The following is a 25,090-nucleotide window of genomic DNA, read 5'->3' as shown; positions in this document are numbered from 1 at the left end:
AAATGGGTAATATTTAATAATTCAGTAATACACTAATATTTAAAGTGAAAGAAGGGAGGACAGCCAAGAAAGGAGCTAGGCGGTTGACAAGGAGAGCTCAGGGGCATAACAGAGACACCTGTAAGCTCACTGACTTCACCCTGGTCCTTGACACCAACAGCAGAGATCTCGATCGTCATGGAAACACCACTGTCAGGGTTGAACCCTACCGAGGTCTCTTCTGAGCTCTGTGCCTGGTGTGTTTCAGTATCTGTGAGGTTCAAGGGCTTCTGTCCAATAAGACTCACTGTCCAGGAAAGGGTGTCCCAGAGACTGGTGAGCACATCAGGAGAGCTTCAAGCTTGACCTGATGAGCGAGAAGCTGAGTTCATGGAACCAGAAGAAAGAGGCAAACTGGTGACAAGTATGGGTGACCCTGGGAATAAGTCTAAATCTGATGGAACTACCAAGCCAGAAGCGTCACTTGCTGCTTATAAAACTGAAGCTGCTGTGACCTTTAGAGTCACAAGGAGTCCTGTCTGGCGGTCCAGAAGTGACCGACCAGTTCCAGCTTTCAGTATGATCCATGGTCGTTGTCAACACTGGTAAAGAGCTGGCAGTGCTGGAGTTCATGGTCCTCCTTTTTGGAGCTGTGCCTTCAGGAAGCCTATGCTGGATCAGAAGGACATCGTCCAAAAGAAATATGGCAAAGATGCCTCTCACATGGGGGATGAGAGGCATTTTGCTCTTAACTCCTGAGAGCAGAGGTCAGCAAAGTGTGACTCATCGGTCATATCCAACCAGCCACCTATTATCATGTGGCCCTCAAGCCAAGAATGTTTTGACATTTTTTAAAGGTTGGCAGAAAAAAAAAATCAAAGGAAGTGTAACACTAATATCAAGTGCTTTATAATCTGTCCTGCAGTGTTCTAAAGCCTGGAACTCATTAGCTCATGCACTCCTTACTAAAACCCTGTGAAGTGGTTACTCATTCTGTAGACCAGGAAACAAATGGGAGCTTCTAGATAGGTTAAATAATAGTCAAAGATCACACAGCTAACGATTAATTCAGCTAGAACTCAGACCCAGGGAGTCTTATTATAGAGCCTTGTGTTCTTAACTTGCATCCCCATATGAAATGTTCTCCTACCCCATAAGTGTAGATAAAGTAGAAGTCCAAAAGAGAGACTCAAGACACACATTTTGATGAGTTCATGGGAGGGAAGACTTTATAGAGGAATGATGCCACCTTTCTATCATGATGACAGGACTACTAACTTCAAATCTCAATTAATCAAGCTCCAAAATCCCCCCAGAAGGAACTGCATTCTTCTCATTGCAAAACCTTCCATTTTTCCTCTTGGTCCACAAAGGCTAAAATATTTTGCTGTCTGGCCCTTTAAAGGAAAAGTTTGCTAACTCATATCCCACAGAATAGGAATGTTGGAGTTGCTATGGAATGTGACTAGAAAGGCTGGCTATCCTTACAAGGTGACGAATGGCATGAGTGCTGTAGCCTCTAGTTCTTAGAGTTTGGAAAGTATGACCTCGAAATTCAGGTCTCTTGATGAACCCAGCCATTGCATCACTCCTGAGTAGCTGATGACGGGGTCCAAGTCCTTCATCAAGGACTACCCAGTGGTATCTACTAAAGATGCCCTAGAGCAGGATGGCTAGAATGCTGGGAAGAAGTTCCCACGAATGCAGGTGTTGTGGGCCGTCTCACGGTGACCAACCCAAAACAAATGACTAAGCCTATGGACAACACCACATGTAACTGCCTTCTGCTCAGAGTGAATCAGACACCAGTGACAGAGTGTCTTCAGGAATGCATTTGGCCTGGTCCAAAGGATGGGGTGCCATGTTTCCCACTGTGCTAGGGCAACTGAAAATACTTTTTTTGCCAACCTCATAGTGTGGCTGTGCACTGGATCAACAAGGCTGGGCCCCTTGCCCATCTGAGCACTTGGCCAAGTACAATGAGCTCCATGAAGGAGGAGGTGGACAGCAAAGCTTAATTTTCTGGCAACAAATTCAGGAAGCTCCTCACCAAGTAAGCCCTGGGCCAGAGAGCCCCTGACCCATCTAAGCACTGGTCAGCTGGTAGACCCTCGGCTCCTGTTCTAATCACAGGGGCTCAAGGATCAAGACACAAACACTTGGGAAGGGTCTTTCCCTCTCTTGACTCTGAAGTTCTGCCTCCTTAGAACAGCCGCATCAGAAGTTAGGTTTCCAATGCATGCAACTACATGGAAGAATCTTTTAAAAATTACACTAAGTGAATTTCTATTCGATGTATTGTTAAAATTCAAGCCCAGATTCAACTGTTACTGTAAATTATTTTTAAAGTTATAATTACATGCTTTGTCATTTAAATACAGTTTCATAATTACAAAAAAAAAATTTACATTAAGTGAAAGAAGCCAGACACAAAGGTCAACTATTATATGAGTCTGCTTACATTTTTATATATATATAATATATATAATTTATATACACAAATTATATATAATTTTATATAAGTAATATTATTTATTTAATTTATATAATTAATTCATATTAATTTATATAATATATAAATATATATATTAAAAATATGGAATAGAAAAATTTATGAAGCTAGGGGGTAGAATAGAGGTTACCAGTGGGTAGGAGAATAAGGGATGAGGGAGGTATTGTTTAATGGGTGCAGAGTTTCTCTTTGGGCAATTAAAAAAAAATTCTGGAGCTACGTAGTGGTAATGTGCCTACGCAACATTGGGAATATACTTATGCCACTGAACTGTACACTTTAAAAGGGTTAAAATGGGAATTTTATGTTAAATATATTTTCCCCAATTAAAAAGAAACCCATCCTCTAACGCTGAACCCAGAAGCCCTAGCTCTATCCGTGTGACTGACCCCAAATGAATGATCCCTTTTCTTCCAGTCCTCCCCACCATGCATTTCTGGGCCATATATTTATAGTGTGTCCCTTAGACAACGGGAAGGAACCCCAACTGGTTTTATGCAAAAATTGAAGGAAAAGGGGCTCCTGGGTGGCTCAGTTGTTTAAGCCTCTGCCTTCAGCTCAGGTCATGATCCCAGGGTCCTGGGATCGAGCCCCACATGGGGCTTCCTGCTTGGCGGGGAGTCTGTTTCTCCCTCTCCCACTCCCCATGCTTATGTTTCCTCTCTCACTGTCAAATAAATAAAATCTTTCAAATTTTTTGAAAAAAACAAAAAAACCATTCAGTGTCCTCCCAAAACTCTGAAGGAAGGAAGGAAGAACCATCTGCAAATTCATGATTTGTGCTTTAGTTTAATCTTTTATTCTCAAGACTAGTCAGTTGTTTAGGTTGGGTCTAGACTCTTAATTAAAGCTGACAGTTTGTTTACTGAGCCTCTCTCTCCAGTGACAAACAGAGAACACAGGAGATTCTAAACAGCTACAAGACCCCAACACACTGGATGTTCCCTTACCCATCAACAACTGGGCTTGGGCAAAGAGACAACACAGAAATGCAGCTTTCAGATTTGCTAATTGCTTTTCACTAGAACAGAGCTAACTGTACATGATGCCTTTTTTTTTTTTCAACATATCATTTTTATGCATTGTTTTAGTTTACCAAGTACACTCAGAGGGAGTATTAGGTCAGTGGTGGAAAGAAGATCGCTGTCCTAAAATGCAGGGCTGTAATCAATTTCTATCATCACTATGGCTAAGAATATTTAACAGGGTCAAATGCACAGTGGTTACTACTAGAAATATACCTTGTTTTATAGAGTTCTTTATGTGTGCAAGTGCTTTTCTATATGTCTTCTCCTTTGGATTATCCAAGTGCCTTTATTTCTATGACTTCAGCACACTGTGAATTATCTTTAGCAAATTTTTCTCACCTGATCATCTTCTTATGTCAAGCAGGTATCAGCATTCCTTCATTGTAAGGAAGGCAAGCTTATTTTAATAACACTGAAGGCAAAATCCTAATCAGAAAAAAAAAAAGAAAATCCCTTGTCGGTTCATGTGATTCTTGTTCAGCCAAACATCTGCAGTCTGTTTCTTGGAATGATGGTGTGCCCCATTCTATGGCTATCTGAGAGGGCGAACTGTGTCTTGTACAGGTGTAAATCGTATGCAGGAACATGGCATGCTCACTGGGAAGGGAAGACTTTGGAAGAAAAGTCCCACCTAACCTGGAAGTTAGATTTGATTCAGTAAGCCACAGTTGGGGAAGGCTGTGAAGGTGAACAAGACAGGGTCCCCACCTCTTTTAATACAGGTTTTATCATTATTTAGGTACGGTCAGACCAACAGGTCAGAGGATGATTGCCACTAAAATGATATTTTATTATACTTCCAGATCCCAGGTCACCCAGGAAGCAGAAAGATGAGGAAGACTGTGGGCAAGAGCCTTTATTGTCATTCTCATAGGAAGGAAGAGTGAGGCAGGGCAAGCAGGCTGAGGCTGGTTGAATAAATCCAGCAAGCTCTAGACATGGGGGCTGCCCCTAGCTGTCCAGTACCTGGCTCTGGGGTGATTAGGGCAGATGGATAGTAGCACAGAGTGTGAGACCCCAGTAAGGAAGATAACAAGATAACAGTGGTGTGGGCGCTAGATTGGTTGGTTTGCCTTTGAAAGGTACACTCCCAAATGAGTTGTTTACTGTCTCTAGGAATTGGCTAACCTGGGAGGGTCAGTTTCTCCAGAGTCCACAAGGCTTCAGAATACAGAAAAGACAAGACTTGGTTAATGCATGCCCTCCAAGGACTGATGTTCTAGTGCGGTGAACAGCCAAGGAAACTGCAACCGGGACCAAATCTCCAGGCCCTGGTTCCAATTCTAAGAGGAGGAGTTTGGACCATGCACATGAGATTTCTTTAAAGCACCCCCCCTCATCTGTGAGTTCAAGAAATCGTTGAAATAATTAAATAGGCACGGAAGTCACAGATGCTATAAGACAATTGAATACTCTGGGAGGAGAAGGAAAAGATGGAAAAATGAAAATGGGATGGTTTGGAAGGGAAACACAGATGTTGGCTCAGGGGTCAGCTGAGGAAGGTGACAGCAGATAGGCTGGCTGGTGGGAGATCCCTCTTCCCGGGGGGCAATGGGCAGAAACAAGGGTTAGAGCAGAAATTCTGAATGGAGACAATTTTGCCCCCCTGCCCAGCGGACATTTGGGGAGTCTGGTGACACATTTTTGGTTGTCATAAATTGGGGGGTGGGGAAAGGGCTGCTGTTGGCGTAAAGTGATGGAGGCCAAGATGCTGCTGAACTCCATAGGTCTTGGTGCCACTCAGGACCTGGTCTGGAGGCAGAAGAGAAAGACCTGGGACAGCTGTTGTTGGGCAGGTGGTTCTCTCCAAACCCCTGGTCACATTAAACCAGAGGGCTGCACAGAGACAGTGCTCTCTCTCCTGATGCCCACTTCGATTTCATGAAAGACACCATGCATGGGGTTTGTTGAGGATTGCTTTTTTTGTATAAGCCAAGTTTTAAGTTTTTATAAAGTCAAATCTGTCTTATATTTTCTCTTATGACTTCTTCTTTCCCTTCTGAATTTTAAAAAGTCCTTTGCATACACTCTTCATACCTCATCAAAGATTTGATAAATATTCTCTTCCATTTTCTCACCGGTTTCTTATGGGATCCCTTCCTTAAATGGGTACCTCTGCAATTTAGTCTTTTTCAGAGGGTTCTAGAAGTATTCTCAGAAATAATATGGCTTTAGGAATTCCAGTGATAAGTATTTTTGTATTAATGACATTGTGTTCTTTTCAAATGCCATCTAATCCCTATATCAAACACATATTTTCACAGATGGCATTGCTTAGGATCAGGAGTTTTCAAAGACGAGTCAGTTTTAAAACTTAAGGAGGTAATGTTGTGTGTGAGTGATAAAACATGGTGAACTGGTGGTAAGAGAATAGCTGGCATTTAGGAAACACTAGTTAAATCACTTGAGATCATTTTGATGTATAGACTAAAGTAATACTCAACTGATTCCCCTCTGCCTCACCTCCAGGTTGTTAACCAACTACTCCAAACCATTTACTGAATTTCTCATTGATCATGATTTTTTAAAGTCGTATATCAATTCTTATATGAAGTCTTTCTGGATGATCTTTTTTGTTCCATTAACCTTTCATTAGTCTTGAGCTATTACCACACTTTTAATTACTGCACTTGACTGAGTATCTGGCCCCACAGGTCTTCCTTCCCTGTGAAGAGTACTGATTTTGAGGACAGGGGTCAGGATGGGGGGATGTGCAAGGTCAGTGACATGTGGACAGCAGTACACCCAGGAAAGCCCTTGGGGTTTGATCTGAGTAGATGTAGTTACAGGTCCAGAGCTGGCCCGATATTCCCAGACCCCTGAGTTAAAAATGCCAGAGCGGAGCCCTGTTTTCACAGGGAGAAACAAGGAGGGACAAAAAGGAAATACTAGGCATTGATTTTAAATGTGAAGAACCAATGACACTCCATGCAATCAAGAACTAGACTGGGAGGGATGGAAATTGGAGACCTGAGGAAAGACCTAAGGGAGGGGGCTCTGGGCAGGACATAGCGTACTTCCTGTTGTCGGATTGTCTGGCTGTGAAGTGGAAGAATGTTGGCTGATGCCAAATAATGCTGAAAAGATGTTTCAGTCCATCAGGAAAAGGCATATATGTTTTCACACAAATGCATACACAAAACCCACACACAGCGTTATAACTACAGATAAGGTAACCCTAAAGAAAGCAGACAGAAAAATCCAGACTCAACAGTGTAGAGACAGGCATTCACTTCCCCCAAAGAGTTCTCATTAAATCACAGGATCCCTTGAAACATACAGTTTCGCCAGTGATTTAATCGTTTCTCCGGAGTGCTCCAACACCCTGACGGAAAAGCTAGATGGAAGTTTAGAAATGAGAAAAGTGTGAAGAGCTCCTCCACCACACATCCTATAAACCAGTGGGAGAAAAAAATATTCAATTTAATAAAAATAATTAGTCTCACAACTTTTAAAAAACACCCACAGGGCACAGAGTGGACTGGGTACTGAGGGTGGATGGATTCATCTCTTCCCTGGCCCTGTGTGATAGCAAAGCAGGGTGACACTTCATGGCCCCAGAGGCCCCCTTCAGAATGGAATTTTCCAGAAATGAATAGGTGGTGGGGCTGGAAAGGGCCTTAGAAGGTTTCTACTCCAAAAACCTATATTCTAGAGGAAGAAGCAAATGACCCTATTAATCACCAATCTCCTGCTCCTTGCCCACAACAAAGTGACACCACTTATTATTTTTCCTGCCACCAAAAAAGCAAATCATTACCATATTCAGGATTCTGTTGAACTTCTGGTGTCTCAGGTTTAGAATGTGAGGGACAACATCCTAACACGTGAGTGAGAGCAACAGAAGACCAGGGGCAGATGCTGAATCATGCTAGAGTGAAGGCCAAGTCATGCTAAGACATCCTAGAGCAGATGCTGAGTCATGCTAGAGCAGATGTTGAGCCATGCTGAGTCATGCTGAGGGATTAACTAGGGGAGATTCATCTCAAAGAAGTTAGTCTCAAGACTCAAATGATCTCAAGTGGAAACACTCCTACCAATTGAAACAGTGTTCAAGTGGGTGGGGGGGATCTGAGAGGCCTACTTCCCTGTAAAATGCTTGGGTCTGTGACTGTGCCAGGATGTTGCCCACTCTGGAGAAGCCAGAGTGAGATCTCATCCCCCCTCTACGGTCCTCCAGGCAGGCTGCAGGATCTCCTGGTGATTGAAGAGGGCTTTGGGAAGAAGAGCTGGGTTTATAAATAATGCATTTCCTTTGTCTTGCAGGGATTCTGGAGGCAGAGGTACAATCAGATCAGCTGTGAACAGCTTACATAGCAAATCTAATAGGTTTGTAAATTAGATTTTGTGTTCATTTGTTTTTGCTGTAAGGCAGCTATTAATCTGCTTCTCCTCTTTGCTGGATGTGCCCTTCTTACTTAGCAAATAGATCTGTTTTGTTTCACTTTGGCTTTGCATTTCCCTAATCACTTTTGGGGAGGAGCTGTCGATAGAAGAGCCCAGGAAATGGCCCAAGGTCTAGAGGCTATAGAGATGGAAAACTCAGATGGGAAAGAGCTACTTTCTGGAAAAGAGCCCACACATTTTGAAGCACTTGAGCCACGAATGTGCTTATTCATAACTTGCATTTTTGCTGAGCAGTGGAAGCTCTAAAGAAAATCAGGTCTCTCATTCAATTTCATTGTAGTAGATGTCTTATCTGGGAGATTAAGATGGAAAATAAAACATTCAGGAACTTCACAAAGACCTCTTAAAAATATTTAGGAAGTCAACACAGTGATGTTCATCTTGACTGTTGAATGCACAATCTAAATTCTGAAAGCGAGTTTTCTCCTGTGATGATCCTTGGCCAGAGGCTGCTTGATACACAGAAGCGAGCAAATGCTTTGCAAGCTAACAAACCCATACTTGCCACTGACTATGGTTGGACCAGGCTTTTGAGTCCGATTGTCCACTGATGACAACTGGCCCATAGCTTAAGGAACATTGGAAGGAAGAAAGATTGCCACATTGTTTGACACAGTTACTACTGAAAATGAAGTCCTTGTCTTACTTTCTAAATATCCTACTGTGGTCAGTCTGGGGATGAGAGATCCAAATGGTTTGGAGTAGGGTCTCTTATTTGCCCTTCTATAGATATTTTTTTTTTTTTTTTTTTTTTAGGTCTCTTGACCATATCCGACCTATTCAATATGTCCATTCCTAACCCCACTTGATTCAGGAAAGTGACCCCTCTCTCCTTGACATCATTGCTTCTGGCTCTCTAATGACAAATGAAACTTGCACTATGCCTAGTAAAATGCAGAAATAAAAAAGGAGACCACGTGGCCCTAAGTTCTTCTCTTTCTATTGTGGAAAAATGTCCCCTTTCGGAGAAACAAGATCTTGACCCATGATCTTGCCACAGCTGTGCTCCATGGTAACTTGAGGGAGGAAGAGTCTTACTCAAAATCAAGTATGAGAAGCAGGAAGAAAAAGCCTTTGGAGCCAGGCAGACCAGGATTCATTCCCCGTGCTTATTAGTTGGGGCCATGAGCAAATTATTTCTCCCATCTGAACCTGTTTCCTCATTGCATTGGAATGACCCACTAATCCAGCTGAGTTTGTGCAACAGAGAGCATGTAAAACCAGAGACTTGAGTTGGCTCCTGGGTCACCTAATCCATCCCTCTGATGTTACAGAGAAGAAAGCAGAGGACAGAGACCCAAGTCTCTGTCCCAAGTCCCCCAGCTCAACAGCCACAGAGCCAGGATTAACTCCAGGAAGACCACAACTAGAGGCATAAGGTCTCCTCCAAGATATCACTAGGAAGTGGAGACAGAAATGGAATTTTACCACTAGTCATGCCAGCGTTTATCTCTTTCCCTTCCTCCCCTCCACCACTCTGTCCTAAAGAAGCCTAGAAACTCCTTCTGGAGTTTTCCAAGAAAATTCTCTGGGCAAGCACCCAGGATAGGTACCTCTGCAGATCCGTCTGGCCTGAGAGAGCCTGGGGTCAACCAATGTGCCACAGTTTCTAGGAAGCTTCACCTTAAGACTGAATCCACATTAAGCCATGAGATACCAGGTTCTGATCAGTTATGATCAGTTTGGGATCTTGAGGTGTAATAGCTAGATCTGTGGTCCCAAGTGTCACTGCTCCTACCTGTGGCCTGTGCAGAAGGAGGCAGTGCCAATGGGTTTTAACCACAAGTAGCTCCTCCTGCAGCCTTATGAGAGGGCAGTCAGGGACAGGTGCAGGAGACCTCGTGGTCCTTACAGAATTCTAGGTCTTTAATGCTGGATATCTCCCTTTTTCTATAAATGGGGAAACTGAATCTCCAAGAAGTAAAATGGTTTACCCACAGTCACAAAGCTTGTAAAATCTTTCCATGACACCTTCTGCTTCCTTTTATGAAAACAACAAAATTTCCAAGGGTCTTCTGTTTCCTCTTCTAGTCCTCTGCAAAAGTTACATATGTTTGAATCCAAAACAGGAGATATCAGCCAGAGGAGTCAGGAATATTGAGCAATGGAGATGTGTGGGGAGAATGTGCAGAGATAATTTGCACCCCCAACTGAATTTCTTTTCTACCTACAAAAAGCAAAGTAGAGCATCGGCTATAGACTTCATTAAAAGAACTGCATCTCTTTTAACTTAGCTGTTTCCAGATAAATGCTGAGGACATAGATGTTTGGTTTGAATTCTTTAGAGCTCCAAAATTTGGCATCACAAATCCACTTATCACTCGAAGTGGGAGAATCTCCTGTCAGCACAGACAAAAGCAATACCTGACGTGACCCACATGCATCTGTACGCATCTGATAAAGGCAGGCTGGTGACTACGCTGCCTTTAGAGATGTAATTGTAACCTAGTTTCTTAGAAACCTACTAGCATAGATTTCAAACCTCAGGATTCAAGCGGGTCCCAAATGCTTAGTGTTCCTGAGTCAGGTAGAGAGAGGCTGTGCAGCCAGAATTGTGATTTGCCCCGGACATGCAGGGCCAACCAACTCCTTCACCCATCCAGGCTCCCCCAAGGTGAAATTCAAGTTCAACAAACATTTACTGAGCACCTCCTATGTTAGACCTTTAGACAAAAAAAGAAATGAATGAGGGAGCTCCCCTGCTTACAGACATTGGGAGAGGGAGACCGAGCACCGAGAACTGTGGAACGCGGTGTGAGGTGTCATCTGAGAGTACGAACAGGGCAGCGATACTATAAGACGGAGGAGGGGAAAGCCACAGGCTGCTTCGCTTTTCCCTGGCATGAGCTTTTGTTTTCTCTTTTTTAAGTTTTGTAGACCATCTGATGCCCCCTAGCTGCTAATGCAACTGCAGAGTTTTGCAAAAGTAACTTGAAGGTGTATTACTATTCCAATGGTTGACCGTGAGGTTTCACTGGGAGGAGACATTGGGGTGGGGGATGGAGAGAAAGAGAGAGAGAGAGAGACCGCCTTCCCCGTCTCCAAACTGTATGTACTGTATATCTGAGGGAGATAGTTTGTGCCTTCTAGAAGATAAATAGACTTCCTTCCCTTCTCAGGTAATAACTGCAATTTTGCTCTCCCGAAGTTTACATCCAAGCCCATGCAAAAACAAAACTATTAGACTTGTCATCGGCATGCTAACAGATCATGTCTACCTTCTTCCTCTTTTTTTTTTTTTCCTTCCAGAGCTGAAGTTGTAATAAATGGCTCCTCGTCGCCAGCTGTTGTTGACAGAAGTAATGAAAGCATTAAACACAACATCCAGCCAGCCTCGGCCAAATGGAGGCACAACCAGACGCTCTCTCTGAGGATCAGGTAGTGGTAATTACCTATAGGACAAGAGAGAGCCTTGGCCTTCTTCGGCACAAGCCGGCAAATTGCTGCTCTCCATCATCTAAAGAAGTCAGGATAGAAATAAAATGTTTACCTCCCGCTGAGGCAGGTTTCATCCGTAAGCAATCAATTGGAAATAAAAACCCGAGACAACCCCAGCAGCCCAACACGTGTGTGCAGCGACGAGGGCTGGGGAGGTGGCAGGAGCTCCCTGCTGAGGTCCTGCGTTCTGGAAGGAGTGAGGCTCTTGGGTCAGCAACAGCAGGAGCCTGAGTGGTGGAGACCACAGGTGGCTTCTCCCAGGCGATCCAAAGCAAGAGTCCTCTGGCACTTGCGCCGCCGTCTGTGGGTGACCCAGGAGCTGACATAAAGAGGAGAGGTGTGCTTAGCCAGAGAGGAGCTCTTGTCCTGAGCTTCTAGGATGATGTCTCAGAGCTCTGCAGTCACTGCTGGGTGGCAGGGATGGAGAGCTCTAAAGAGGAGATACAGCATCAACATTTTGAGTACTTGACATTGACATAGCCATGACTGACCCACCAAAGCTTGGTCAGTAGAACCCTGGCATCGTGCTGGGGGCCCGGGATGCTAAAGCAGACATGCTAGTGGGGAGACACAGATATAAGACAGGACAGCGCCATGTGACACACACATTAAGTGGTGTTGCATTGCATGAATCAGTGGAAATACAGAGATCACGCTGAGGAGAGAACAAGGGGATGAAACAGCAGAGCCAGAAAAGGAGCAGCGGGATTAGAAAGGTAATTAGGAGGTTGACAGGTATGCCAAGCTTCGTCCCACTTGCACACAGCCTGGCATCCGGTGTCCGTGCCCTGTGCTGCCGGCGCACGAAGTAGGAGGTACGGAATGTGGGTAGGGAGGTTGGCGAGGTAGCCTGGAGAAATGGAGAAAGCCTGGACTATGGCCGCCAACCTTCGCTGGCCTTCCACCTGGGGAGGGAGAGCAGGGGGCCCAGAGCTACCAGGTGTCCCCACAAGGAGCAGGGAGGTGCCCTCTCCAGGGAGGCTCCCTGTCAGAATGGAAAAGCCCCAACCCCTAGTCCAAGGCTTCACTGGGGACATGAGGGGGAGTGGGGGTGGAGCTAGAGACATATGAGACCCGGGACCCAGCAGCTGAGAAGCCACCTGAAGGAACTGACTCCTGGCACCACCGTTCTGCCACCCTCACCAGTGCCCCTTCTGAGGCCCCCTGGTGGACCAGCTACAGGCCTTTATCACTCGCACTCGTGGATCCGTCCGTGAGATCATGCACAATAGTCTCCCAGGGTTGGGTTGCTCTTAACCAATTCCCACCCCCTTGGTGGCTTAGGACAACAGAAACATATTTTCTTCCAGCTTTGGGGCCCGAGTTCCAAGTGCTCCCTCTGCGTGGTGGGGGAAGGGGTGTGCAGGGGGGAGGGGGGATGCTTCAGCCCTTCCTCAGCCCTGTGGCCTCATGGCTCCAATCCCTGTCCCCATCTCTTCCGTGTCCGGGTGGTTCCCTTTCCCGCCTCTTGTAAGGACACGTGTCATTGGCTTTGGGGCCCACCGGGTAATCCAGGACCATCTCAAGAGCCTTAGTTTCATTATGTCCTCAAAAGTGCTATTTCCAAATAAAGCCACATCACAGGTTCTGAGGGTTAGGAAGTAGACATATATCTGGTGGGGGGAGCACCCCACCACACCATATGGGAGTGAAATCCTTCCACCAGCACAAGCCCACCTGCATGCCCCTGGCCTTGATGGACACTTAACACACACACACACACACACACACACACACACACACACACACACACACTTTCAGAGGAGACCAGACCATGGCAGCCTACAAACAGCCATGCTGGCAGGAACAATGTGCCTTCACCCAGGGGGAAAAGGAATTTCCTCCAACTCCCTTCAATTAATCACCCAAATTATTATTAATAAAAGATGCTGTGAGTGATTCGGAATGATGTTTAATAATTGATAGTAATTTCTCATAATTAGGTATAAATCAATTCACTCACAGAGGTATTTATTTATGGACTTTCTAGGGACTCTCTTTACTTTTAAATACTTTGGGGTAAGTGATTGCAGAGGTTTTAGCAATCTCCATGCTGTATCAGTTTGTCAAGTTGTAGAATCCTTGGTAAAGGGCAGTAAATAAATATAATGCCTCTTTTCCCATCAAGAGATACAAATTATTCAGCCCGGAGTGTCTCCCTTGTGTGATGGCAAGAGATCCAGGTCATTAATAAGACTAGTGGAAGAAGAACTTCCTTCCAGTGTGCCCTGCCAAGCATTCTAGCCACCCCTTGGCTACCCCAGAGGCTCCCAAATCCAGCCACATGTTAAAGTTCCCTGGTGAGCATTAGGAAGCACGCAGAGCCTGAGCCACTCTCAAAGTCAGGATTTCTCAGGTGTGAGCCCCAAACTTCCGAATTCTTTATAGTTCCCTGGGGGCTTGAATGGGCGTCCTGCTGGGACACGCAGCTGGTGGCCAACATCTCCAGTCCTACAGGCTCTCAGGCATCCACATTACCATCTGCACAGTGCGGCAACTGTCTTGCAAATTCGGACATTTGCAAAGTGCAGGAAGAAGTTTTGTCCTGCCAGGGCTCTGTGGAAAAGAAGATTGGCATCATTGTATCTATGTTCTGGCATCATTGTATCTATGTTCGAAAGGGGCTTGCAGCAGGAAATGAAGTTCATGTAGGGCTACTGTGGGGACCAAATTTCTTTCTCTTGACTTAAATCACTTCTAAAGATGTTTTAGGAGATTCAGACAGTAAACACCTCCACCCCAGCTAGAATCCCCCAGCTAGGTCTGAGTGGTTTAAGTAAATCTCCCCAGGCGATTCTGAGAAGATCCTATCCTTTTTCTGACCACACCCATTCCAGCTGTGTACTTTGCTAGATGATTCTAGAACATTCTGCCAAAATCCAAGTCATCCAGGAGACTAGGGAGCTGTCCTTTGCTCACCTTTGTTCTGAAACAGCATGAAGGAATTTCTCTGAGGGACCAGAGGAGGATCAATTTTTATAAATTCGAACTAGATAGCAGTGGGGGCCGAACAGCACAGTCCATGGAATGGACCGACTCAGGGATGGCAGGCCACGTTCTCAGTCTCTCAAAGGTAGAGGAGTTGACACACCTCACAGTATCTACACTCCCATTCACACCATGGGATATCCACTCTCCTAGAGAAGATTTTTGTGGAAGAAAACAGACCGCTGAGGAGTGAGGGACATGTGTCATCTTGGCTTCCTAATCCTGGCTCAGGACCCCCCTGTCAGATGCTGGCCCCGAATCCCACTGAGAGGGAGTGTGATATCTGGGGATACTGGAAGTGTCCAAAACAAGCGTTCCCTGGGACATTGGATTTTCAATGCTAAAAGCAGGCTGTCCTGGGCAAACCAGAATGGTGGGACACGCTTCCTCCCCGGGCCTTCTGTGATGAGCTCTTACTGTGTCCTAATAGAGTCCTCTCCCTGGGCAGTTACCACCTCTCATGGGAAGAGGCCATAACCACAAAAGCCAGACCAGCCCTCGCCATAGTTGCCTCTGGGCCATTTCTGATACCCCCCACCTAGAATGCGTTCTCAGAGAGCACCCGAACTCGGCTTCGCCTGTGTGTTGGCTGCATCAGGCCACGGGGGGACAGAGGACAGGAAAATCTGGGTTGACAAAGGGCAGCTGGCCACAGGGAAACTTGTTCCTCATGTGTGTTTGGTTCCTGTAGGAAGCAAATCTTGAAGTTTTTGGATGCTGAAAAGGACATCTCTGTCCTCAAGGGGACCCTGAAGCCCGGAGACATCATTCATTACATCTTTGACCGTGACAGCACGATGAACGTGTCCCAGAACCTCTATGATCTCCTTCCCAGGACCTCTCCCCTGAAGAACAAACACTTCCGGACTTGTGCCATTGTGGGCAACTCGGGGGTCTTGCTGAACAGCGGCTGCGGGCAGGAGATCGACACGCACAGCTTTGTCATCAGGTAACCACAGCAGGGGCTCTGGGCCTGAAGTGACAGGCAGGTTTAAGTGGTGCATGGCCAGTTGTCCCAAGAGGTTGAAACGAGAGACTATGCTTGGGTTAGTCTCCGTTCTCACCTTTGTGCATTAGAATTTTTTGAGGTGCCTTTAAAAGTCCCAGTGTCCAAAGTGCACCCCAGACTGATTAGGTCAGTCTGAGGGGTCAGCAGGATATAGCCAAGGAAACCCAAATGGTCTGGTGTACCGTCAAGGTTGAGATCCCTAACCTGGCACAGAGGTAGGCAGACTATGGCCAACAGCCTGTTTTTATCAATAAAGTTTTACTGGAACACAGTCATGCCCATTCATTTTCATATCCTTAATAGCGAAATTAGTTGGGCAGAGTTGAAGTGTAGCAACAGAGAAAGCATATGCCAGAATCTGAAAATAGTACCTAGCCTTTTATGCAAAAAGTCTGCCGACCCCCAGATAAAGCCTAGGCCAGCCAGTTGTCCGTTCAAGTTTGCAAACCTCGTACAAGTGTTCTCGAAGGCGGTGCTCTGCTAGTGACTATTATCCTGTAGTCAAAATCTGGGAAGAGAGGGGGTGGCAGAGAAACTTGGACTTGACCATCATTCTCCCTGAAATGTCAGCTCTCATTGTTCTGTCTCCTGGGACCCAACTGGACTCAGCTACCCATGGCCTTGATACCTGACCCCCAACCCAGATGGACTGGGAACAAGGCTTTGCTGTCCCCTGGTCAGAAGTAGGGCACACAGAGCCTCGAGTTTCGTCCCAAACAGTGCCCCAGCCCTGGCAGGAGGGCATACCGCATCTCACGTTTCCTCTGGGGCTGTCCTGATGCAAAGAGAGCCTTGTCCTGGGGCTTTGGGAAACGACCTCAGGCCGTGGGATTAGACGCTGTGTCGACTCATGCATCTGCTGTGACAGAAGCACCCCGGCCACCTCGCAGCCAAACTTGGTTTAGCTTGGTAGCGTTTGCCAGATTATGCCTGTGCCTGGTGTAGCCCGGGACTTGGCCCCCATTCTCAAAGCCCTCCTGTCTACAGACTTAGGGACGGAGGGGGAATGCAAGGCAGAAGGAAGCAGGGCAGGTGTCTGATGGGAGCTGCGGCAAGGGTGAGGGTTGGGTGGCGGGGTTTAAAGGTATGGGCAGAGTGTGAGTAGGGGGTACCAGGCCTTCCTGACTTGGGGTCACACGCATAAGCCATGCTTCTTCCTTTGCCACAAGCTTCAGCAGTGAGATTTGCATGGTCGACCCAACCCTGCCCTGGCAATTCAGGACAAAATTACAAAGGCACACTGTATACAGAACCTTCATGATGCCAGGTGGCAGGCCTGGCTACCGTCAGGGGCCCCCTGGGCTCTTCTTCCTTAGGGGGACCACCCTCTTTCCCTCTGGGGGATCCTATAGGCCACAGCCCCCACCAAGAGGAAATGTGGTGCAATGCTATGGCTACAGCCTGAGTTGGCATGTGTGTGTCTAGACGGTGTCGCCCACAATAGAGCACACTGAGAGTTCATTCCCTGCCCTGCCTTCCCCTGAGGTGCAGGGAGGGAGGCCACCCCACAATTCCACACCACCTCTCCTGTAGCATTTGCTTCTCTGAATGAGAACTCTCCAGGAGCCCTGTGTCTCCACCCCACCCATCCCATGCTGACCATGAGCTCCCCTAAAGCAAGCTGCTCCTGCCCATCTCTGGACACCAGTCCAAGCCTGAGCCTGGCACAGACAGGGGACTCTGAGCTCGGGCTCTAGGCTCTGTGGGATAACAGACACCAGGAGGGTCCTGATGGGATGTTCTCAGTCTCTGTCAACCAGTCTTCCATCACTTTGCTTTGCTCTGTGGTAATGGGACCCCTCCCCTGCTTGGGAGACCCCAAGACCTTCTGCCTCTCAGAACGCTCCACACTGAACAGGCCTGCATGCAAAATGCAATGAGCTTGCAAAACGTTCTGCATTCCTGAGGGGAGTTCAGGTCAGGCTTCTGGAAGAAGCAGACGTTAGCAAATGAAAAAGTTGAGCAGGAGGAAGCAGCAAAAGGAAAGGCATGGAAGCGAGAGACTAGATTCATGGATGGCAGAGGCTGGAGCTTGACGGAGCACGGGCTGCCCACCTCAAGTGCTGCTGGGAATTGGGGCCGGACAGGAGTGCTGGTCCCTGTGGTGTCCCCATGAGGCTGCAGTGGCAGGCAGAGGGGTTTGCTTAACTCGGGGTCATTTAGTACAGAATAAATTCCCAGATGTTTGGGAATCAAAACTTCATTGCATGCACTCGCTCTCGCTCTCTCTCTCTCTCTCTCACACACACACACACACAGAGAGACCACACAGACACACACACACTCACCTTCAATAGAGAAAACCTAATGGATGAATGCCCCCTCACAGACAAATCATCCCTCTCACTGTCATGGTCATTGGGCACTTCGCATGCACCGAGTGTAATTCTAGGCACTTCATGTCAATTGACTTATGCAATTCTCACAACAACCCTATCAGGAATGTTCCATTTGGGGCTGGCTTTTGCAGGAAGGAAACTGAGGTACAGAGAGCCACAGGTCCATAGCATGCTTGGGTGGCCAGGCTCCAGCTGTGGGCCCAGGCAGTATGGCTCAGAGCCAAGCATGAGCTGCTGCTCTCTCCAGCAGATTGCCTCTCCCCCTGGACCTATGGACATGCCTGTTTCTGGAAGGGACAGACTCCTTTCCAGCCCAGAGTCATGCCCATCAAAGCACTGTAGCCCACCAGCAGCCCCCCTAGAATTTTCTTTGGGAGAGTTGGCCTGCTGTTAGAGCAAGCTTATTCCCCTCCTGATCCCCCCGATAACCCCCATAAAGAAAACTGCCCTGTGAAGGAGGGGTACAGCAAGGCAGAGCTGCCTCCATCATCCTCACTCAAGGAGTGGCCCTGAAACATGGTCACGGACCTAGCCTGGCCCTCAGAGCCCTCCCCTGCCTGGAACACCTGCCATGAGCTGGGTCCCAGGTTGAATGAGGTGGGGAGCCCACCTCCGGCTGCTCGCAGCCCCAGAGCTCCCCAGAGTCTCCAGCAGGGCACTTGGGCGACACCCCAACTGACCAGTACTGTAGCTGAGGGTGCATGCACCTGTTTTCCGTCCCTTGACCAACCTGGAAGCCTGTCGGGAGCCAGCCCCCACTGGCCCGTGGTAGACTCAGCAGATGTGAACTGCATTGAATCCACTTCCCTTCCCCCTATTCTCAGGACCTGGAGGTTGGCCTAGGGGAGGCCCCAGATTCTCAGGAAGGTCTTGGAAACCTGGCTCAGCGGGGTTCAGGACAATAGGGATAATGGCACTCCATTCCTCTGAGGTCCGAGGCAAGGGCTCCTGAAGGTGTCCCAAACCAGTTCTATACCCTGCAGTATGTGGCCACAGTCACAGATAGCAAGGCCAGGGTGGGAATGAGGACGGTGGGTATTTCAGGGGGTCTAGTCTGAGCACCAAACAGGTCTTAGAATCAGACACATCAGAGACGGAATCCTGGGGCTTCTCTTACTCGCTCTGGGCAAATTACATTGCACTTTCTGGCCTTGGGCTCCCCATCTATAAAATGAGGGTGATTAACACGGAGTCAGAATAAAATGAGCTGACCCGTGTTAAAGGACCGGGGGCTGGCACACGCCAGGGGCACAAGGATGTTCATTTTCTTTCTGATCATCCTACTTTTCCTCCTCAAATGTTGAAGGAAGAAAAGTCCTGGCTTGCAAGGAGGGTGAGTGGTGTCTCTCTGGGTCTCATCGTTTGGCAATGACTTATGGCCCTGGTCTTCATATCTCCAGCCTCTGTTCTACAAACACTTACTCTAGTTCCTCAGACTTAATTCCACTGGTCAAAGGGCTCTTCCACCATCAGATCCTCTGTGCAGTAAGCAGCCAGGCTTCCCCTGTGGCCAGCCCAGGCCCATTGGTCTGCAACATAGGCAAGAAGTCCCAGTATGCACACCCAAGCTAGACCCATGAAGGTGGGAAGGCCCCCCACAAAGGAGGCCTCTGGTGAGATATCAGAAGTTGCCCACCCAGGGTCCCTGGCTAGTTCAGCACAAGATTGCAATGGCCTTTTTAGTTTGTACTCCCAGATCCAATTCTATCCAATCCAATACGTACTACAATTTCGTCTTATTGCCTACCTGTTGCCTAAAATGCAAATTTGTCATGTTACTCCCCTGTTCAAGAAATCTTCTTGGAACCACATGCCCAACATATACGCTGTTTATCTCTCTAGGTTTGTCTCCTCCACACAATATGTCCCAGGCAGAGCGAATTATTTGCCTACCCCTAAATCCCCGTACTGTTTTGCCCCTCTACACCCTTAGATACATTTCTTGTGCCTCTAATGCCAAAACGCAATGTTCCCTAAACTGCCTGGTCATAAGAATCACCTGACGGGCTTATAAAAATAACTACCAGTTTCTCTGCTCACCTGCTGAATCTGGGTCCCCAGGCGAGAGACCCGGTGAATCTGTATTTTTAACTACCACCTGAGGTGATTGCTCTGCTGTGACAAGCTAGAGGAACACTCTTCTAATTGCCTCATCCATGGATTAGTTCTCCTCCATCCGTCCAGATGTCCCTCAGTGGTCACCACCTCTGATAATACCATCTAATGCTCCTCCTTCCCGTAGTAAGTGAGACTAGATCACATTGAGATCTTAGTGTGGTCCAGCAGTGTTCTGAGTACTGGGTATGTGCTGACTCCTTTAATCCCTGGGAGGGGGTGCTCTTGGGATCTCCATCACAGCTAAAGACACCACTGTGCATATTCCTTAGCTGTAGGGAAGCTCCTGGGACGCTCAGGAGTTTGACTAGAATCACACAGGTAGAACGTAGCAGAGTGAATTCTGAACCTGGGAGTGTGCCTTCAGAGCCCTCGCTGTTACCTATCATGGCCAGGTTGCACCTGCTTGTAGCATGGCCATCTTGTGGGCTGAGGGCTGGCTAACTCGCCCCCTTCCTGCTCCACTAGATCTGGAACTCCAGAAGGTACACACTGCACAGCCCCAGGGGCCAGCGTGTATGTGGTAAGAGCCTAGTAAATATGGGAATGAGGGATGATGGGGCGGGAGCGGGGGGACCGTGCTGGAAGATGAGGAGAGGGGACAGGAGGTAAAGGTTGGATGAAATGAACTGTAGGCAGCAGCGTCTCATCTCTCCCCAAAGGACCGTGACGACTTTCTCTCTGGCAGGTGCAACCTGGCCCCGGTGCAGGAGTACGCGCGGGACGTGGGGCTCAAGACGGACCTGGTGACCATGAACCCTTCCGTCATCCAACGGGCCTTTGAGGACTTGGTCAACGCCACGTGGCGGGAAAAGCTACTCCAGCGGCTGCACAGTCTCAACGGCAGCATCCTGTGGATTCCCGCCTTCATGGCCAGGGGCGGCAAGGAGCGTGTTGAGTGGGTCAACGAGCTTATCCTGAAGCACCACGTCAACGTGCGTACTGCGTACCCCTCTCTGCGCCTGCTGCACGCCGTCCGCGGGTGAGCGGCCTCTCCGCGGGGTGGGCAGGGGTGGGCAGTGGGTCGGCGCGGAGCCTGGGCAGGGCTTGGTGGGCGATATTCCCCGCCCAGACGCATTTGCATCCCAGCTTACCACGCGTGAGTTCTATGACCTCGGCATCGGCCTGGTCTTCCTGCACATCCTTTCCTGGAGAAAGGAGCTGGGGCTGCTAAATGGGTTTCTTCCAGCATGCCCGGTTTGACCAATCCATAGGGCCCGCCCGGAGAGCTGGGTTGAGAACGGTCCTCCCATCGGGGCTGCGTAGGGAGTAAACCATGAGGGGCAAGGATGGAAAGAGGAAAATAGGCTGGAAGCTCTTGCAATGGTCTGCGTCAGGACTGCTTGTGGCTAAGACTGGGGTCGTGGTAGTAGATAGGCAACAGGTCGCTCAGATTAGCTGGAAACTTTGGCGTAGAGGCAGCAGGATTTGTTGGTGGATTCTATTTGAGGATCTCGAGGAGGGAGAGAAAGAGAAGAATCCAGAATGGCTGTTAGGATTAGAGCTTGAGGGGTGCCTGGGTGGCTCAGTGGGTTAAACCTCTGCCTTCGGCTTAGGTCATGGTTTTAGGGTCTTGGGATCCAGCCCCGTGTGGGGCTCTCTGGTCAGGAGCCGCTCGCCCCCCTCTCTCTGCCTGACTCCCTGCCTACTTGTGATCTCTCTCTATCAAATAAATAAATAAGATCTTTAAAAAAAAGATCCTTTTTTAAAAGGATCCTTTTTTGAAAGCCACCTTTCAAAACAAGGATTAGAGCTTGAGAGTATGGGTGGACCGTGGTGCCATTTTCTGTGAGAGGAGAGCCCAGGCATGTTTGGGGGTATTAAGTTTGGACATATTAAGTTTGAGATGGCTGTTACAAATACGCCTGTCCACACTCCTGAGCTTGCAGCTTGGGATCAAGCCCTGTACCCACCTCACCTAAACACGTGGCACTTCACCATCCTGCTCCAGTGGCACAAGCGAGCGCATCATACAGACCCATGCTGACACTGAAATGCTCTTTCCTGGGGCCCAAGCATAACTCAGTGTGGCCCCCAGAAAGCTCTCTGTCCAACCCACATAGATTCTTGCTGTCCTCACAAAGGTGACCCCCGAGACCCCCAAGCCTGTGACCGGCCCTGATCTGATTAGGCTGTGTTACCAGCACGGAAACCCATTACCCCCAAGAAAAACCGAGCAAAACATTCAGGAAGAGGTGGCGACGCTTGTGGCTGATGGAGCAGAGTGACACCTGATGGACAGAGGGCTCACTGGGGCCACATTCCTTACCCTGGAGGTCAACCTGTGAGGTCTTCCTTGCACATCTACCTCCTCCCTGTCCCAGCAACCCCCCATCTCATGGAGTCTGGGCTCCATGCCTTATATGTTGTCTCTGCCTGGAAGGAGGAAAGGTTTGGGGGTCAGAGGAGATGCGAGAAGGGGAAGGACTTGCTCATGGTAAAAAGAAGTAGTCCCTCAGACAGGGAATGGGCTACTACCTATAAGAAACGTTTACAGCCAGAGCTATTTCCAGCTATAATTGACTCACTTTCATCTGTCAAAATAGCATTAAGCACCAGTAATAAGCCCTTTAAACAAACAGGCTGTTAATCCTGGGATGGCAACATCTTCCCTTGCAGGAACTCCCGGGAGGAAATATTGCAGGAGAGAACGGGGCTGGTTTCTGCTTTTAGCAAGGGGAGGAGCTGGCAGGGAAGAGGGCTTCAGGGGCCTCAGAATGGATTTCTGCCAATGGCCCTCTCCCTCTGCAGGGTCGGGTCCTGTCAGACATTACAGGAAAGGTGGGCAGTGCCGGTAGCGAGAGCGAGGGCTTGCCCAGACGAGGCGGGAACTTACCCTGGGGTTTGCCTCAAGAGGAAGAATGGGCTGAAGGGATGGGGGAGGCAGAACAAAGCCACGGGAGAAAAAACTGAGGGTTCGTAGAAAAGATGGCTGAAGAGGAAACTGGCCCAGAGGCAGCCTGGTCTAGCATGAGAACCATAGGCTTTGGAGTTAGGGACACCTGGGTTCAAATCCCACCTCCATTACTCAGGTGGTGAAACAGGTCCATTACCTCCCTGAGCCCTGCTTTTGTCTGTCTCTCACTTTTCTCTGTCTCTTGCCTACATCTGAATGTGTGGTCTGAGCTGGCCAAGGGAGACACAGTCAGTCAGTCATCCCTATGGCCACCAACCACCCAGCAAGGGTTTGGACCTGCCCTATAGACTTCAGAGGTAGAAGTAGGACCGGAGGGTGAAACCACAGGGTGGAGGGTTTATTTAGGCTCCATTGGATAAAGGATTCTGTAGTAGAAGAGTGGACAAAAGTTAGATTCACCTGTCAGGATGTCTTCACCTCAGAGTTCCAACGTAGACTGTAGTTTACAGAATAATCTTGTTTCCATACTTAAAAATCTATTGTTCAATAAACCCTCTCTTTATGAAGTGGAGGAGATAAACATTTTTATTGCGATAAAATAGACACAACATAAAATTTACTACTTTAACCATTGTTAACTGTGCAGCTCAGTAGTTAAGTATATACCCCGTGTTGTGAAACAAATCTCCAGAACTTCATTTGCACATCTGAAACTCTATACGCATTAAATAACAAGTCCCCTTTTCCCCAACCCTCCCTCCCTCCATCCCCTGATACAGTAACCTTTCTACTTCAGTTTCCATGAATTTGGCTACTTTAGATACTTCATTCAAGGAGATTGCTACTGCACTTGCCTTTCTGTGACTGACAGATTCCACTTAACGTGTCATCCTCAAGGTCCATCCGTGCCAGAGCCTGTGTCAGAACAGCCTTTCTTTCGAAGACTGGATAATATTCTGTTGTATGTGTGCGCCAGATTTTGTTTGTCCATCCGTCCATAGCTGGACATTTGGGTTGCTTTCACCTCTTGACTGTGGTGAATAGTGCTGCTGTCAACACGTGTGAGCAGATAGTTCTTCGAGACTCTGCTTTCCATGGCTGGATCATACAGTCGTCCTGTTTTTAATTTTTTGAAGAACATCCATCCCGCCTTCCATGGTGTCTGCACCATGTTGCGATCGACCAGCAGCACACGAGGGATTCAGTTTCTCCACATTTTCCCCCACACCTGCTATTCCATTTCACCACATCTTTGCCAACTTGTGATTTGGTAGTAACCCATCTTGACCACTTTCAAGTGCGCCATTCGATTAGAAGTAATTGGCTGTTAGAGGAAAATGTAGCAGAAAATCTTTATGATCTTGGGTCTTGCAATGGTTTCTTAAGTATCACACCAAAAACACAGGAAATGAAAGAAAAAAAGGAGATAAAAGGGACTTCATTAAACTAAAACTTTTCATGCACCAAAAAGCCGATCTAGTATGGCAGGGGGTGGGGACCTACTCATAGAATGGGGGTAAATAGTTGCAAATCATGTATCTGATAAGGGATTAATATCCGGAGTATATGTTGAGTACAACTCAACAACACCATAAATAATCAAACAACCTAATTTTTACAAGGGCAGAGGACTTGGATGGACTTTTTTTTCCAGAGAAGATATACAGATGGCCAATAAGCACATGAAAAGATGCTCAACATCACTCATCATTGGGAAATTGTAAATCAAAACCGCAGTGAGATACCACTTCCCACCCGCTGGGATGGACGCTATCAAAACGTGGGAAATAACACGTGTTGGTGAAGATGTGAGGAAATCGGAACCCTTGTGCCTGCTGGTGGGAATGTCAAGTGGGAATCATCTTTGAGGCATCTTAATATGTTCATTCTGCAAAGGAGGAAGTTGATGCCCAGATGAGTTGGGTGATGAGTAGGAAGCCACCGAGCCAGGAAGGGGCACAACCAGGAACTGAAGCATAGCACCTCACTCTAGCCAGGACACCAGAGGCAGCAAATTCAAATCCAGCCAGTTCTGGATTTGGGGCCCCCATCAGCTCCGTGGGGCAGGTGCTGTCACACCAGAGAAGTGGTGTGAGGAGACCACACAGCGGTGTATCAGGTCTCCCTGGGTGCACGGCAGTTCTTCTGAGTCTGGGACAGTGTTCCCACCAGGCAGAACAAGCTGAAAGGTCAGAACACCTCAGGGTCCCATCAAACACCCTCTGGAATCTGAGCCTTGACACAGTCTTGTGGAACCCCCCATTGAGGCTCTCAGTGTTGTTCGCCCCTTGACGTTGCCTTGGCCTTTGCCTCCCTCATTTGCTTGACTGCTCCTTCACAGCCAAGCCATCTTTCCAAAGGAAAGCAGCCATCCTCACATAGCAGCTGTGCGTCCACTCACCCTGAATGCAGCTGGGT

At 47.8% G+C, this 25,090-nt stretch overlaps 1 protein-coding gene across 1 annotated transcript in view; it reads left to right on the top strand.

Annotated features, from left to right (window-relative positions):
* ST8SIA2 (ST8 alpha-N-acetyl-neuraminide alpha-2,8-sialyltransferase 2) overlaps window positions 1-25,090 on the top strand; it is a 64,820-nt gene that overhangs the window by 25,776 nt on the left and 13,954 nt on the right. The window contains exons 2-5 of the mRNA XM_082736522.1: window positions 7,786-7,848; window positions 11,176-11,304; window positions 15,044-15,301; window positions 20,504-20,797. Coding sequence (XP_082592648.1) covers window positions 7,786-7,848; window positions 11,176-11,304; window positions 15,044-15,301; window positions 20,504-20,797 — 744 coding nt within the window. The remainder of the gene's footprint in view (window positions 1-7,785; window positions 7,849-11,175; window positions 11,305-15,043; window positions 15,302-20,503; window positions 20,798-25,090) is intronic.

Source organism: Mustela nivalis (assembly GCF_964662115.1).
Source record: "Mustela nivalis genome assembly, chromosome: 6".
Lineage (NCBI taxonomy): Eukaryota > Metazoa > Chordata > Mammalia > Carnivora > Mustelidae > Mustela > Mustela nivalis.
Note: the sequence above shows the minus strand (reverse complement) of the source record. Positions and strands in the feature narration are given on the sequence as shown.